We start from the raw sequence: 18,190 nt of genomic DNA, 5'->3' as shown, positions 1-18,190 counted from the left end.
GTTGGCTCTGATCTACATATTGTGGGGTCAGGCTCCAAATTCCTTAATAGGACACCCATAGCACAAGAGTTAATAACAAGAATCAACAAATGGGACTTACTTAAACTAAAAAGTTTTTTCTCAGTAAGAGAAACAATAAGAGAGGTAAATAGGGAGCCTACATCATGGGAACAAATTTTAGTCCTCACACTTCAGATAGAGCCCTAATATCCAGAGTATACAAAGAACTCAAAAAATTAGACAATAAGATAACAAATAATCCAATCAAAAAATGGGCCAACGACCTGATCAGACACTTCTCAGAGGAGGACATACAATCAATCAACAAGTATATGAAAAAATGCTCACCATCTCTAGCATTTAGAGAAATGCAAATCAAAACCACCCTAAGATGCCATCTTACTCCAGTAAGATTGGCAGCCACTATGAAGTCAAACAACAACAAGTGGTGGCGAGGATGTGGAGAAAAGGGTACACTTGTACATTGCTGGTGGGACTGCAAATTGGTGAGGCCAATTTGGAAAGCAGTATGGAGATTCCTGTGAAATCTTGGAATAGAACCACCATTTGACCCAGCTATTGCCCTTCTGGGACTATTCCCTGAAGACCTTAAAAGAGCATACTACAGGAATACTGCCACATCGATGTTCATAGCAGCACAATTCACAATAGCTAGACTGTGGAACCAACCCAGATGCCCTTCAAAAGATGAGTGGATAAAAGAAATGTGGCATCTATACACAATGGAGTACTACGCAGCAATAAAAAATGACAAAATCATAGAATTTGGAGGGAAATGGATGGCACTAGAGCAGATTATGCTTAGTGAAGCTAGCCAATCCCTAAAAAACAAATACCAAATGTCTTCTTTGATATAAGGAAGGCAACTATGAACAGAGCAGGGAGGAAAAGCAGGAAGAAAAGATTAACATTAAACAGAGACATGAGATGGGAGGGAAAGGGAGAGAAAAGGGAAATTGCATGGAAATGAAGGGAGACCCTTATTGCTATACAAAATTACATATAAGAGGTTGTGAGAGGAATGGGAAAATAAACAAGGAGAGAAATGAATTACAGTAGATGAGGTAGAGAGAGAAGATGTGAGGGAAGGGGAGGGGGGATAGCAGGGGATAGGAAAAGTAGCAGAATACAACAGTTACTAATAGGGCATTATGTAATATTGTGGATGTGTAACCGACGTGATTCTGCAATCTGCATTTGGAGTAAAAATTGGGAGTTCATAACCCACTTCAATCTAATGTATGAAATATGATATGTCAAGAGCTTTGTAATGTTGTGAACAACCAATAAAAAACAAACAAACAAACAAACAAAACAACCTGATGTAATCTCATGCCCACCTCAGTAAAATGTATAATTTTATCAAAGCCAAATTTAATTTTTGAAAATACAATAAAGTTAAACCATTAAAAACAAGCTTTTTAAAAGTTGTGATAGCATTTTCTCATTGCTAATATTTTTGACATTATTTTTAGATTTTCTCTAGCAAAATCAAAGAAATGTATAATAGTAACAATCAATAATAACAATACAATGACGGAGCTGAAAAAAAACTGTTTCTCAAAATCAGATTTTAAAATAAACTAACTCTTTTTAGAAGACTGGTCCGTGGAGATGTCAAGGTACATAATGTTAAACCAGTTTTGTTTTAGCATAGGAAAATGATTATTTTTTCCCACTGTTTTTGCCCTCATCGATTACATTGCTAATTTACTAGTTCATGCTGCATTGTGTGAATGAACCATATTTATTCCTAGGGGGCTTTTCATTTATTTGTTTATTTGTTAAAAGGCATTTATTAACATCTACCATATGTGCAGTACAATTTACAGTCCACTTTAATGATGTGAAACATATCTGCAGCTCTATTAGAAAAATTAAGACTCAGTGTTTACACAATGGTTTCAAATGTATATGGGAAATATTATCCTAATAAATAAGCAAATATTTTAAAAACAAGTATATAAACATATACTATTTGGTTCACAATTGGCTTAGCATTTCAGAACATTTTCATATTCCCCTTTGAACTTCTGAAATCAAATTCTAATCACTATTCCAGAAACAAATCCATTCTGTTTGAGGTTTTATTGATATGAAAATTTCAAGAAAAATTAGTTTAATATATCAAAGCAAAATAAATATATTTATCATCATTCTGGTAAAAATATGAGCACATTATGTTATAGAAGAGTAAATATAATCCTCTGCTGCAGTTACTCAAATTTTATTTTAGCATATTTTAGTATTGATCTGGTTTTGGTCATGCAAATGACTTTGTTAAGGAAAATGAAATTAAAATAAATCCATTGAAAATTCAAGAAAACAACCCAATTATTATTGCATGAGGCAAATTACCTTTTCCATGGGTTACGTCAACAGTCCATGTACAATTCAGAGAATTTGGATAAAATTCTGGGTAACCAGGTGATAAGATTGTTCCACTTGGCCCTCTAACATCTCCTCCACACAATGCTGAAAATACAAAGAAATACAGTATTATCAGTCCTAATTAGAGAGGCATAGGTTAAACAAATTTCAGAGCTGGGGATGTGGCTCAAGCAGTAGCACGCTGGCGTGGCATGCATGCGGCCCAGGTTCGATCCTCAGCACCACATACAAACAAAGATGTTGCGTCCACCGATAACTAAAAAAATAAATATTAAAATTCTCTCTCTCTCTCTCTCAAAAAAAAAAATTTCAATTCCTCTCTTGAAACAGGATGAGTTCTATTATCTTTGCTTAATCTACTTCCTGGTGATAAGAAGAGTATGGAAATACCTATTCCAATACTAGAAAATCATTTCATCCATTATAGCACTAGAGAAGAAAAATTGTGTTTAATAGTGTCTGATAACTAGTACTGGCCCCAAGAGAACATAACTCAAGATTCCACATTTGAGTTTGAAGTACATACTTTTACTTTTCTAATTATGAGTAACATTTGCATGTATTTCGGTAAATTAAACATGAGTAATTAATTGTTCAGCAGCACCTCTTTTTAAACACTAAGAAAATGAATTGTTAATTACATAAAATTGTTTCTTATAGATTCCTAAAGGGATATGTGTCATTCTCCATAGGATTCCTTTTAAAACACTGAAGTTGTGCAAGTTCTGAAGCCTGCTTTTGTACCTCTGTATTTATCTGAGAGATATATGAACATAAAGGGATTTTTTTGTAAGTAAACATTTGAAAGTAATTATCCCAAGAAATTTTTAAAATGAATGTTTATTAACTGATATCAAAGAAATGAAAATTTGATTCAATATTCATTTGAGAACAAATCACAGCTTATAATGTCTTATACTGCATCCAACAGTCATCAGAGTTTATGTTATGCTCATTTTATCAATGTTCAAAATTAGGAGACAAAGATACAGCCTAGTAAGAATTTATTATCTAGTGGGAGCAGAATAGTGTCGACTTTATATTCTGTTCTAATTAGAAAGGCAATTCTCTTAGGCACAGACAAGAGGAGTAAGAACTGTGAATTCAACATGTGACCCTTCTACTTTGAAATTTTCCCAACTTCCCCAGGATACCAGAATGAATTTTGGCCTTGTTTTCTTTCATGACTTTTTCATGACTTTTTCCAGCTATCAATGCTGAGTATGTGACAACTCAGGCAATCTGGTCTATATCTGGTATATATCCAGACTTACTTGAGTAGAAATGCTAAGTCTGCAGTTTCTAGAAGTGTTTATGCATTCAGGATTGGACTTTATGCATTTATACAAAATTTGAAATGGCTCCTTCCCTTGTTTCTTCTTTTACTCTATTGAGGTCTTACTGAGTATCTCTTTTAGATTTGTCTTACAGACTGTTTTACTAAAACCAAGATAAGCTCATGCCTACAATATACTTGTTATCCAACCATTATAAAAGTTGCATGATTTAATAAAATAGGCCCCTATTTAGAGCCAGCACAGTCCTCCATTAATTAATTCTATTGGATTTCTAAATTTCCTTTCAATTTTTTAGAAAGCATACTATACTTTTATGATCTATGTAAGAGCTAGATGTATCATGTCTTGTTGATAATGCTAGTGTTAAACTGAATTATTATTTTCTTTGTAACTCATTTTATTTTTTGACAGAAGATTGCTTATTTCTATTATGTTATATTACATATGTCCACTTATTTCAAATATGCTATATTTTACTTCTTCCATCCTAAGAACCAGAACCCCCATGCAACAACAACAACAAAAAATCAATAATATAACATGATATGACTTTGTTGAGTAAAACTGTGATAAGTAAAAATGCTTTACTGGATTAAAATCTAAAACCTCTATCTGTAAGGGTTATCTCATACAGCTATATTAAAACTTCTCAGTGAACAGGAAAAAAATTAAGAATTTAATTAGGATTAAAAAACACAAAGAAACACAAAAGAGAAATGAAAACCTTTAAAAGTATGTTACATATGTGCTCCTGGAGGCGTGTGTGTGTAATTCTGACTAATTCTTAAGGGACTTAAAGGAAAGATCTTCTGTACTTCTGTATTGTTTTAAATTGTTATTTCATCAAAAATCTTATTCTCTGTAGTTGGAGGGATTCTTGGGAATATTCTTTCTGCAAGCTGCACCTATAATCCTCCATATAAAGTGGGAAGTCAAAGAAACATAAACAGTTTATGTCATAAACATGTAGGCACTTTAAAAATTTAGGGGGAAGGATCAACAACTAACATATTAGTAACATTTAAACTGTTACTTTGATTTTAATCCAATGGCAAAATATAGAATGTCTTATTTATGACACAGTTGAGGTTTCTGTTATTTAAAAATAAGTAGTACTGGGCTATGGATGTGGCTCAAGCTATAGCACGCTCGCCTGGCATGCATGGATGCTGGGTTTGACCCTCAGCACCACATAAAAATAAAATAAAGATGTTTTGTCCACCAAAAACTAAAAAATAAATATTAAAAAATTCTCTCTCTCTCTCTCTCTCTCTCTCTCTCTCTCTCTCTCTCTCTCTCTCTCTTTCTCTTAAAAAAAAAAACATAAGTAGTACTGCATGCAGATCTTGAAGACAAAGAATTTCATAGAAAGTAGTAGAGAAAGAGCACGGTTTAAGTCTCTGAGAGATGAAACTAAAAATATGAAAATATATAAGCTTTATTTACATCTAATAAACAGGATAAAATTTATATATAATAACATTTAGGATAACAAGCTGACTAATTCTTAGCAGAAACAACAACAAACACTTATACTGAACTTAGGTTGCAGACTTTATTTATATTAATTCAATTAACCTTTACAACAACTGCCGGGTTTCTGTTCTCCAGACTAAAAGGCTCAGGGGTCACTCCAGCTAAACGGGGCTAACTGGGCTACACAAAATAACCACACAAGAGACACAAATACCTTTTTCATTGGGGTCACAGTGATGGCTCCTCTGATCTTAAGGGTCCACAGGAAGAGAGAGAGCAAGAGCAAGCGCTGACCCCTTTTATTGAGAAGCTATTCAAATAAGGCAAGGGGTCAGATTTCAGGGGGCTGAGTCTATCTTCATGATGTCCACTGTCAGCAGGTTGACTGACATCTGGGTAGGCCACATGCAAGGGCACAGTAAGAGAAGGGAACACACACAAGGCACTTCCATGGAAGATTCTATCCTAAACAAGGCAAGGGGTTATATTACAAAGGAACAGGTGAGCATAGCTCCATCCATGGGGCTGTAGGAAAACACAGCTCTAGAAGGAAGACACCGTCACTGGAACCCTGGAAGAGCAGGGCAGCCTAGCAGCATGGGTGCCTGACACCACATCACCTAGCAAAGAAGCTAACTCAGTCACAGGCGAGGTTTGTCTCCCACAAGCAACCCTATATGAAATGTACTATAATTTTTTAAAGCTTACAAAAAATTAGTCTAGTACACAAAGAACGCAAGCAGTCTTCTTCCATTTTGCATGATTGTAAGCACTCCTGAATCAGTGTTGATTTTTCCCCACATTTTGAGTTATGTTTTTGACAAAAATATATAAAATAAAAACTTATAATGTCTTTCATTCATTTGATATTATAGCATATCTCTTCTTAAGTCATCTATATTCAAAAGTATCATTAGCTTTCTCATAGATTTATTTATTCCTTTTATCTTCAAATCACTCTTGTTTTAAGCATATATACTGACCTAATATGTCCGTATTCTTGTCTGCATTCTTTAATTAATCTGTATCTTCTAAATTCTTATTTGCCAATCACTTTGTGGGTGATTGAAACAGTTTTCCATAATCATTATCAGACTTATCTTTTTAATCAACTCTCAAAAATGAAAAATTCTTCATCTTTCTAAATGATATCATTTCACATTGCAAATGTTTGGAATTGCATTTGCTTTATAAGATTTTCATTTTGATCAATTACAAGAGATTAACATGTAAAGTAATAAAATGCACTATGATAAAATCTAATATTATTAAGCCTGTTTGAGTTAGATTTATTTTATTTTATAAGTGGTTAATTCACGACTGAATGTTCTTTCTTACAGGTAATGGTTGCTTCTCTAAAAGCTGCCACTCTTATCCTAAAAAAAAAAAATTGTAAGAGGAAATTGATAGTTTATTAGAAAGACATAAAATATTAAGTAAGGGATATATGCTTTTATTTTCAGATAGAGAAACTCAAATATATTATTAAATAATAGTGGTGCTGAGAATTTATGCAACTATTTGCATATCAAGCATCTAACCTCAACTCATGACTACCTCATGTCCCCTATGCTTAAAAAATAGTTGATTTTAGTTTAAGTTGGTTAAAAATCATTAGGCAATTATTTTGTAAAATGCGCAAACATGTAAAAAATGAGTAAAATTCACCCTTGTTCAGTTATACCCAGAGAGAAATGGGAACATAAAAGTGAAGGACAGATCAAGATGGAAGTTCAAAATAACATGACATGAAAAAAGAAAAAGAAAAAGATGCACTGTAAGAATTCAGGACAGGAACAGAATTGGAAAGAATCCACATGGTTAAGTATCCTAAATTATGATAAAGTAATTTAAGATTACTTTAAGATTAGTAATATTACTTACTCTAATCACTAATTAGTTATGAATGACTAATTAAAGACTAGTAAGTTGAACTTTTGTTTCCAAACCAAATAAAGCCATTAAATATTTTTGACATGAAGTATGACATGAAGTGTAACATGAAGCAATCTTATTGTAAAAGATAGAAGTTAGATTGAAAAGGTTAAAAATGGAAGCCTGGCACAGTGGTGTATGCCTGTAATCCCAGTGGTTTGGGAGGCTAACCCAGGAGGATCACGAGTTCAAAGCAAGCCTAAGCAATTTAGCAAGGCCCTAAGCAACTCAGTGAGACCTTGTCTCTAAATAAAATATTAAAAGTCCTGGGGATGTGTCTCTGTGGTTAAGTGCCCCTGTGTTCAATCCATGGTACCAAAAGAAAAGAAAAAAAAAGAAGTCAGATACTAAATTGAAAGTTGATTGCAGTTACACTGGCAAGAGACGATGAGGATCGATGTTTCCGTGAAACCCAAATATATCTGCTTTTATTACCTATAAAATTTAAGTGTGCCAGTATAGTTGAACATGATTTTCTAATCATCTAATTTCTTTTGATATTATTACCTCCATATTTTTCTCTCTTGGTGAATATTACTTTCTCATGCCAATCATGTAGTTTTATCAGGGAATGGCAAGCATATTACCATTATGCCACTTTTTTTGTCTCAGCCACAGAGATGGATGAGCACATGACCTGGACAAATGCAATGAAATTGGATCTTTCCCCATTACTACAGTAACTAGATCAGGTATAGACCAATCAAATACATTTTCTGGGATTTTCTAGTTGGAATAATAAAGAATTATTAATCTTTTCTAATTCAGCATGTATAAGTCTATGAACTATCATATTCTCTCCATACAGAAAAAAAAAGCTTGTCTGCAATTAAAGAGAAAGATATGAATGATATGAAAAAGCCTAGGTAGAAGATGGAGAGATTCTTGAAAAAGTTTGAATCCATGCTTATAATGAGTTATGTGAAGTATGCTAATCTGCCTTTTCTAATTTTTGAATAGTTGGATAACAGTTTTTGCTTGTATTTTCAAAAATCAGAATTGAGTTTATATCACAATCACAATAATGCTGACTAATACAAATGGTATTGTATAAATATAGGGGAGGAGTGCTGATTATTATTTCAAACCCTGTTATAAAAACAAATTGGCATAGGGCTGTTCCTAAAAATGTGATGGCACTGAATGTACCATAAATATTTAATTATGAGATGATAACTGTGACTTTACAACTTGAAAAAGAAGAAGCATAGAAATTAGAAAGCATGCTGTAATAGAAATTATAGCTCTGAATTAATACACAAACTTATATTGGGGGTACTTTTGGTGAAGAAACCATGCAAGCACTTCCCAATAATATTCATATATATATATATGTATGTATATATATATAATTATATACATAATATACATATATGAGTATATTATGTATATATATTATAGTACACCTATAGTTCTAAATATTATATGTACATATTTACATATATATAATATTTCATCATGGGGTAAGTTTGGCTGATTATATTTTTCACATTTTATTAATAGGTTTGATAACAAAACTTCAAAATTCAAGATAATCTTTTAAAAATGTGAAAGATTTATAGTTTGTTAAGCCTCATATTTTTAAAGATTATACTGATTTATTTTGGTTTATAATAGGCACATTTTGCATATCAAATTAGTTCTTACCATCACAGGTTGGGAGTGGATGACTCCACCAGTGGTTTTTTTCACATAGCAGGGGCTCTTCATGACTCAACCTGTATCCTGGATCACAACTAAATGAAACAGTAGATCCAATGGAGAAATCATGACCATAACGAAGGCCATGTACAGGTATGCCAGGGTCCAAACAAGAATATGTATTTACTGTAACACCTGAAAAACAAAGGGAATAAAACAGAGAGTAAGTTTCATGAAATTTAGATTTACTGAAAATCATTCCTATTTTTTCAAGGAACTGTAATAATTTGTCACAAATTAATATATTCATAGCTTCATTTAAAAAATGAACAATTTATTAACAAGTTTTATTTTTTGTTTTGTTTTATTTTGCTAATTCCTATTAGTAAGGATCAAATTTAGGTCATTAATATGTAAGAACTTGAAGAAGCATAATTATCCAAAAATTTTTGTATTATTTTAAATTTGTCTATGTGTGTGTGTATGCAAAATGATAATTTTAGTGGTAATCATAATATCTTGAGCTTATTATAGTACACCTATAGTTCTAAATATTGTGCAAATTTTTTTTCAGATTAGAGGCATTTTGAGATATATGAAATTATGAACAACAGTGCCGTGTGTGTGTATGTGGTCCTGGAGGATTGAACCCAGAAGCATTTTACCAGTGAGCTACATTCCTGCCCATTTCTATTTTTTTTAAAATTTTTATTTTGAGAGATTCTCTCTAAATTTTGGAGACTGGACTTAAATTCATAATTCTCCAGTCTCAGCCTCCTGAGGATCTGGGGTTATAGTCAGCATCAGCCTTCACATCTGTGCCAGTGACTTGCTAAGTAAAACAAAACAGTTCAACTGCTTTGGTGGGTACTTGTAGATGTGTTTACAAAAGTCTGTAGTATTTTATTATGGAATCCCTGATGATCATTTTCCTCTTGATTTACAATGCCAACCTGAGATCATACCATGCTTTTCCCATAATAAGGCATGTTTTCTCAAAACTTGGCATTATTGACTTTCTGGACCAGACAATTCTTTATTATGGGTTGTCCTGTGCATGGTAATATCTTTAGAAATATGCCTATCCTCTGTTAGAAGCCAGTAACACTTCTTCAATCATGATAACCAAAAATTTCTCTATCACATATTTCCTGGGATGCAAAAATGCCCCCAGCTGAGGACTACTGATAAAAGATATAATATAAATTATCTTATTCCTCTTAAATGGGAGATTTAAACAATAACTATTGTTTCTATGTTCCAAAAATACATAATTAGTGTTTTCAAAATTGTGTAATGATATTAACTAATCTTCACATGAGAAATATTTATTTGTATTAGTTACCCAATTTTAAAATGGAGCTAAACAAACTACAACAAAATATAAGTTTAATTTTAGAAGGGTGCATTTATCAAGCATATTAATTTCATTTAAATGTTATTATTTTAATGAGACACTAAAACCTAACAGAGACAATTTTATCTTCAACACAAGTACTTTTATCTTCTAGATTCCTCTTTTCAATATGATCATTATTCTTCTAAGCCCCCAAGGCTTTTAAACACTCGTTGTCTATGATTCTCTCTCACTTTTCTTTCCTCCACAGAGTAATGTCTCTCACTGAAAAATCATAATGTCATTTTTTTTACTTCCCTACATTATTCAAGACCTTCAAATCTTCAAGTGTATAAAAGACTTCTTTTCAGTAGTCTTTCAAATTAAGTCTATTTTACATAAAATAACGGACACACATATTCTTAAAACATGTCTTTTTTTTTTTTTTTTTTGCTTATACCCTACTGTAACAATGGTCCCCACTTTCTGAAAATAGCCTTCATTGCTCTAAGGCTTTTTTTTTTTTTTTTTTAACCACCCCCCTCTGGCTTATCCCTCCCTAACAAGATTAGGGAGACAGTGTTATCTTTTCTTCCCCTAGTTAGTTGCCCTTGAACACACCCACTACAGGAAGGAGATGCCTATTGAGGATTAGGAAGTGAATATCTCCCAAATTAACAAGTGAATCTTAACATGCCAGGAGGGCGCCCTGGGCCCCCCCTTACCAGCACATCAGGAATGTAACCCTTAAAGAGTTCCTTTAAAACTCTCCAGTCCTTCCTGATGAGGAAAGTCACACACTTTGGGACAGGAGTCTCCTGTGTTTCTCCTTTGCTAGCAAATAAAACTTCAGTTTCCTTTTTCTCAAAACTGGCATTAGTTGGCATTGGGGACAAGGACTGAGCTTTTGGTTACACTACTGCAAATGGGACCAAATTTTACAATATCATCTTTAAATTCAAAGAGTCCCAGATTGGACTCTAATATTTTTAATTTCTGTTATTTTCCAATGGTTATATTCTCTCTCTCTCTCTCTCTCTCTCTCTCTCTCTCTCTGGTACCAGGGTTTGAACTCAAAGGTACTCAATCACTGAACCACACTCCCAGCACTATTTGGTATTTTATTTAGAGACAGGGTCTCACTGAGTTGCTTAGTGCCTCACCATTGCAGAGGCTTCCTTTGAACTCTCCATCCTCCTACCTCAGCTTCCTGAGCAAATAAATCTGATTAGTTTTATGTTTACTTTCTCTTCCAGGAATACTTTCAGTTGTCCTCTTAAAGTGCACAATCTTCTCAGTCTTTTGCTATTATTGTTGTAACCTGGGCTTAAACCCAGGGGTGCTCTACTATGAGCTACATCTCCATCACTTTTCTCAATTTTATTTTAAGACAGGTTCTCACTTAGTTGCGCAAAGTGGCCTGGAACTTGTGAGAATCCTGCTTCAGCATCTGCCCCCACCCCCCATACCAAGTAGTTGGGATTATAGGCCTAGGCCACCTATCCTGGCTTTCTCTTAGTCTTGCTTAGATTCCCTTTCCTTCTGGGACCTTCCTCTAGTGGGACTGATCACATACAACTTTCCTTCATCTTAAAACTCCAACGTCAGTGAAATCTTATGAAATCATGAAAATGCAGGTAAATGAGGTGATATGTAATGTAAATTATAGTTAAACTACAGTAAAATTTTATTATTCAAAAGTGATTTTAATGGTTTCATGTTATCTGAGTAAAGGCCAGTGGACAGTACATGTTTAATTATCCTCTTTCATTAACCAACTGAAGAATAAAGAGAAATTAAGCATTTCTTTATATGCTTCTTACTGTGCTATGTGAATCTAGAAGTCATGGAATAAGTATAAGTAAACATTTTATAGTTGATTCACAAGCAAACAATTCAAGGCACGATTCATAGCAATGGAAATGTAGAATTGAGAAAACAAGAAAGATCATGATGAACACGTCAGTATAATTTACTAATAGTCATTACTTAAAATTACAACATAATTGATAGTTTGGAAAGATTTTTATATTTTGACAGTATACATAATTTTTAGAAGTTTATGTTGACATTATAGTAAAAGATATTAACATTTTCTCATTTTTCTTATTATTGTGTAGAACTTTAAAAAGTCAAAACAGACTTTCTGCCTATTTTTCCTATGTAATAAAAATATATGAATATTTTAAGTTGTGCTTTCTTTTTCCCCTTCCCCATATTTATTGTTCATAATCAATTGTTATTTAAATTGTACATTATTTACAACTATACCACCTCCTTTTTAATTTGTTCTTTTTGGTTATACATGACAGTAGAATATATTTGGACATATCATGTGTACATGGAGTATAACTTCCCATTCTTGTGGTAAGTGTACCATTTTACATATGTGAAAAAAATATATATATATATATCTACACATGAACGTAAAATATGCCTTTAAAGATGGATGTCTGAGTCTATGGGTTTGTTCTACATCCATTTATAATTTATATGCATTTTATAATATTGAAGGAAAGTTTATGTAATTGTCCCTTAGCATCCATGGGGAATTTGTTTCAGGACTACTGCTGAATAAGTATTTGTATTTCAAGCAATACAACATAATACACAGAAGTGCTTTTTCTTCAGAGAGAAAAATGACTAAAACAAAAAGGGGATTATGCTCTTACAGTCTACAGTATGCAATTGTTGTTATTTTAATATGTATTGAATACCATAAATAATCATATCTTTTTGGTACAGTTTTCTCAATCTCTTTGTTTTGAAAGAAATATAGAATGGGATTGAAAGGGCTTTGGGAAAGAACATACAGTGGAGACCTGGAGTGCAAGCAGTGGTGGCTTTTGCAAGAAATCCCTTTCACAGGGTTTTGTCCATTTATAGAAATCAAATTCTACTTAATACATTTAATTTTTAAAATTAAAAATTCACTAACTAATGTCATATATTTAAAAATTTTTGATTAATAATCAACTAATTTTGAGCTTTGTGAATGGTTCGTTTGAAAGAAAAAGCCCAGTTACTTCATCTAGAGGAAAAAAAAAATGGTGTCAGAGAAAAAGGTTTATGTCTCTGCTGAGGGCCATTACCAAGTAGGAATGACGCATCGAAATTTCCTTGCCAAGCGTACCCCATGCTGCTTAGAGGACATTTGATGGAACATTGCATGCATGCTTTAATAAGGTGACCTTGCTCAAGGACCAAGGCGGATTCGGGTTTAGAGCTGATCAGGTTTGAGGAAGTAACCGGCTCCTTGAGTTTAAGGCGTTGCCAGTTTAAGATAATGCGTTTTAGGGAAGTTGGAAGTTGAAGATTATTGCTGGGATTAGGGTGTTCCTGCTGCTTGTTCCCGTTGAGTTCTCGTGAGATTAAAATGGGATTTGGAGATAGCCTCGTGGAGGAGGTGGTTTGTGCGGGAGAGCAGAACGCGTTTGCCCCTGGACCTGTGTGGAGGTGGTGTGAGAGCTGGAATAAAGAATTGCTGTTTGAACCTACAAAGCTGTGAGTGCCTCGTGATTCTGGTGCCAAGCCGAGACATTGGCCTTGGCATTTTGGTGGCCCGTACGGCTTGGCACCAGAATCACGAGGCACTCACAGCTTTGTAGGTTCAAACAGCAATTCTTTATTCCAGCTCTCACACCACCTCCACACAGGTCCAGGGGCAAACGCGTTCTGCTCTCCCGCACAAACCACCTCCTCCACGAGGCTATCTCCAAATCCCATTTTAATCTCACGAGAACTCAACGGGAACAAGCAGCAGGAACACCCTAATCCCAGCAATAATCTTCAACTTCCAACTTCCCTAAAACGCATTATCTTAAACTGGCAACGCCTTAAACTCAAGGAGCCGGTTACTTCCTCAAACCTGATCAGCTCTAAACCCGAATCCGCCTTGGTCCTTGAGCAAGGTCACCTTATTAAAGCATGCATGCAATGTTCCATCAAATGTCCTCTAAGCAGCATGGGGTACGCTTGGCAAGGAAATTTCGATGCGTCATTCCTACTTGGTAATGGCCCTCAGCATGTCTCCTTGATAACAAAGTATATATAATTCTGGAAACTATTTCATAATATCAAATAAACCTCAAGACTAAAATAAGTAAAATGAGAAAATGTGATTTCTTATAAGCAAATTTAAATAGAAAGTTACCACCTCCCACCAGATTCAACAAATCAATATAAAATGTCTCTCATTAGCTTCAACCTCCCTTAGCTCTCAGCTTCCACTTTGCCTTCTAAACCAATAACCCTCAGTAATAATAGGACTATATTACCAAGAACCTGCAAGTGGTTCAAACTTATTGACAAAAGGAATGAATTTCAGCTTGACTTCTGATTTTTAATTTCTTGTTTAATTTTTATAGGAAAAACATAAAAAAGCATCATTTACTTAGAACTTACTGCATGATAGCCATCCTGCTCAAAAATTCACATGTATGGTTTCATTTACTCCTTAAAATAGATCTGTGCCTGATATACAGTGATGCATCCACATCAATGTTTATAGAGCTCAATTCACAATAGCCAAGGTATAGAACCAACCTAGGTACTCTTCAACAGATGAATGGATAAAGAAAACGTGGTATATACACACAATGGAATATTATTCAGCCATAACAAAGAATGCAATTATGGAAATTGCTACTAAATGGATGGAACTGGAGGCTATCATGCTAAGTGAAATAAGCCCATCCCCAAAAAACCAAGGCTGAATGTTTTCTCTGATATGTGGATGCTAATACATAATAAGGGAGAGATGGAAAAGAGGAGTTCATTGGATTAAATAAAGTAAATGAAGGGAGGAATTGGAATAGGAAAGACAGCAGAATGAACTGGACACATCCTCCTATGTTCATATAAGAATACGTGACCAGTGAAACTCCATACCACATACAACCGCAGGAATGGGATCCTAACTAGAATAAATTATACTCCACATATGTGTAATATGTCAAAATACACTCTACTGTCATGTATATCTTAAAAGAACAAATAAAACAAAAAAGAAAGAAAGAAAATAGACCTGATTCTGACAAACAACAGAGACCACATACCTTGGGTGAGGTGGGATTACATTTAATTTGGTGGGCATAGGATACAGCAGTGAACTAAATGAAAATATGGGTGTATACTGATATTCATTAATTGCTAGCAAAAATTAATTTTGAAATAAACTTTAAAAATTGACTATGTCAGTGTTAATAAGTAAATGTTAAACATTTTAATTCAAGATCTTGATATACAGATGTCTTATAGTAACTCTCTCAAATGTGCTCATGTATCCATTTATCAAAATACTTTCATGCAAAGGAATATGGTAATGCATTTCATGATAAAAATATGTGCATATGTGAGTTTAGGGGTGTGTGTGTATAATATATATATGTATATATATGTACATATACACATATATATATATGTATGTGCAATACAGCCACAAAGGTATAAATTTTCAAGATGTTTATAAATAAAAGCAGAATTTTTTTTCCTATGTAAATTCCTGAGTTATAAAAACCTTTATTAAAGGTGCTCGGGTTGTGGCTCAGTGATAGAGCATTTGCCTCACAAGTGTGAGGCACTGGGTTCAATCCTCAGCACCACATAAAAATAAATAAATAAAATAAAGGTATTGTGTCCGCTAAAAATATTTTTAAAAAACCCTTTAAATAAGACATAGTTTAGACTTTTTAAGCAGAAGTATGAGCTTTTAATTGAGATTATTATGAATTACTCTGAATTACAGCTTGTTTTAATATAGTGTTTGACGAGTTATGTTAATTATATTCCTATTCATATATATTTTACTTTTCAGTCTTTTATCCAAATGAAATTTTATATTTTAAATGGAAAATGTGTGAATAATATGAGAAAAATTTTTAAAAATTGAATTTGTGAAGTAAATGTTAAAAGACACTTATTGCCTATTGTCTGCTTTTTAAAATCAAACATAAATAATTAGTACATGAATTCATTTTAAAATAATTGTTTGATACTTCTACCATTTCCTTAGTATTTACTTTGGTAGTAACATTAGATAGATATTATTGGAAAATCCATTGCAGAATTTACTAAAGCATATATCTTATAAAGCAATAGCATTCTCATAGCTCAAGAAAATCTTTGATTTTAAAAGATAATTAGAGCTACCAGTTCTATTAATAACACATGATAATACAAAATACAAGGTAAGCAGAATAGAGAAATCAAAAAATATTTTGTAATTACTCACTTTCATAATGAATCTTGAAACCATTATTAGAACGACTGTTGTCTGTTGTAAAGAGTAGGTATATGAAATTGCTGCTACTGAATAGGAACTGGGGCACCTGTGTGCCATTGTAAGATCCAAGCAAGGGTGAGAGAAGATTTGGTCCATCATGAACTTCCAGAACATCATAATTCAGTTCAGTCTGAAATCTAAGGTTAAGAAACATATGGAAATATATTAGAATAATGCTATGTAGGAAAATAATGCTTTAAATTGTTATTTAAATTTCTACTTGAGATTTTTAGCATATTTATAATTTTCATTAGGTTCTCTAATATTTAAGTTCATACTTGTCCTTTTAAATTACCAAAGTTATAAACTCATTCCTATAGAAAATGATCATTAAAATCATATATGTACATGCTTGTTCATAAGTAAACATTTTCAAATGTTATGGATTATCACCAATAAATAAACAGACTGTTCATCAACTAAGTATATTTCTTGAATCACTTCTAGTTGCTGTAAAAATTTATATGGAAAAATGTGATTCATGTTATTTTTGAATCAGTAAATCAGATTTTCATCTTAATATATAAATTTGAATTCTAAAATTTGCTTTATATATGTTTGGACAAATTTTTCTTGGCAATTAAAATTCATATATAGTTTGTATTTGAAAATAATATTTTTCATTATAAGTAGATAACAATAGATAGCAGTTCTACATATAAATTAATAACTAACGATGATGTATTTGATATTTACTAAGTACCAGAAACTGCTAAGTTTACCTTATAAATTTGTTAAGTAATCCCACTAAACCTATAAAGTAACTTGTTTTATTATACCTACTCTACAGGTAAGGAAACTGCAGTATTTATAATTTAAAACCATATCAGATTTTCTTAAATTATAGAGGCCTTAACATCATTTGATTCTAACAACTAGGCTATGCTAGTGCTTTTATGGTTAGGTTTTTGTTACTTCTGTTGCCGACTTCAGTTTTTTAAAAGATACAATTATTTTGTAAATGCAACAAATACAGAGCCAATAAATACAGAACAAAAATATATACATATATATGTACATTCTTTTGTATCAGATAATTATATTCTCTTCCACTCATGAAAAGCTGAACATCTAATTGCTTTTCCCATGCTGACCCAGAAACCCAGGAAATTCTTTTGTAACTTCTACCAAGATTTTCCTACACATCTTCAGTTTCAGCTTCAATATATTGTCAAGAAGACCTTCTCTGGCCTCACAATGTAGGCTAGTTCTTCTACTATTCTGCATAATTTGCTATGTTCTTTGTGATACTTATCACTGTTGTGTTTGCTAGTTTGACAATTGTCTTTCTTAAAACTCTATAAGCTGAAGTCAGGCATATCTGTTTTTGTCAATGCTTTGTATATAGTAAACATTCAATAAATGTTTACTGGATAAATAAAAGAACAAATATATTTTAACAACAAAATGTCTTTTCTTTAGAATAGTTACCAATTTACAAAAATAAGTGTTCAACATAATTGGATGTTTTGGTGTTACCCATATATTTTCACACATTTAGAATGTATCTTCTAAAATAAATAAATAAATAAAATGTATCTTCCAATATATTTTCAGTGTTATTTTTCTAGTATCTCCAACACACTTTCAAGAACATTTCAGAGAATAACTATCATATTTATCAGAATTTTTCAGTATGTAAGATTAAACCACATTATTCCTTAAAAAAACCCTCAAGTTTAGGCAAAACAAATGCCTAAAAGTTTTAATTCATTATATCATATCAACCTCTGATATTGTTACAAAATGACAAAAGAGTGGTCAAAATTAAATACATAATTTAATGCCATTTAAGGAGTAACAGTCTGA

General features: G+C 32.7%; 1 protein-coding gene across 5 annotated transcripts in view; it reads right to left on the bottom strand.

Annotated features, from left to right (window-relative positions):
• The window catches only part of Csmd3 (CUB and Sushi multiple domains 3), a 1,083,924-nt gene that overhangs the window by 369,608 nt on the left and 696,126 nt on the right, over positions 1-18,190 (bottom strand). For all 5 annotated transcript variants that reach the window (XM_005316223.4, XM_078016771.1, XM_040293722.2 and 2 more), the window contains 3 exons: positions 16,331-16,518; positions 8,769-8,957; positions 2,380-2,496 (listed from right to left, as the gene is read on the bottom strand). In XM_005316223.4, the coding sequence (XP_005316280.1) occupies positions 2,380-2,496; positions 8,769-8,957; positions 16,331-16,518 (494 nt within the window). The remainder of the gene's footprint in view (positions 1-2,379; positions 2,497-8,768; positions 8,958-16,330; positions 16,519-18,190) is intronic.

The sequence above is a fragment of the Ictidomys tridecemlineatus genome, chromosome 7 (genome assembly GCF_052094955.1).
Source record: "Ictidomys tridecemlineatus isolate mIctTri1 chromosome 7, mIctTri1.hap1, whole genome shotgun sequence".
In the NCBI taxonomy this organism is placed as follows: domain Eukaryota; kingdom Metazoa; phylum Chordata; class Mammalia; order Rodentia; family Sciuridae; genus Ictidomys; species Ictidomys tridecemlineatus.
Note: the sequence above shows the minus strand (reverse complement) of the source record. Positions and strands in the feature narration are given on the sequence as shown.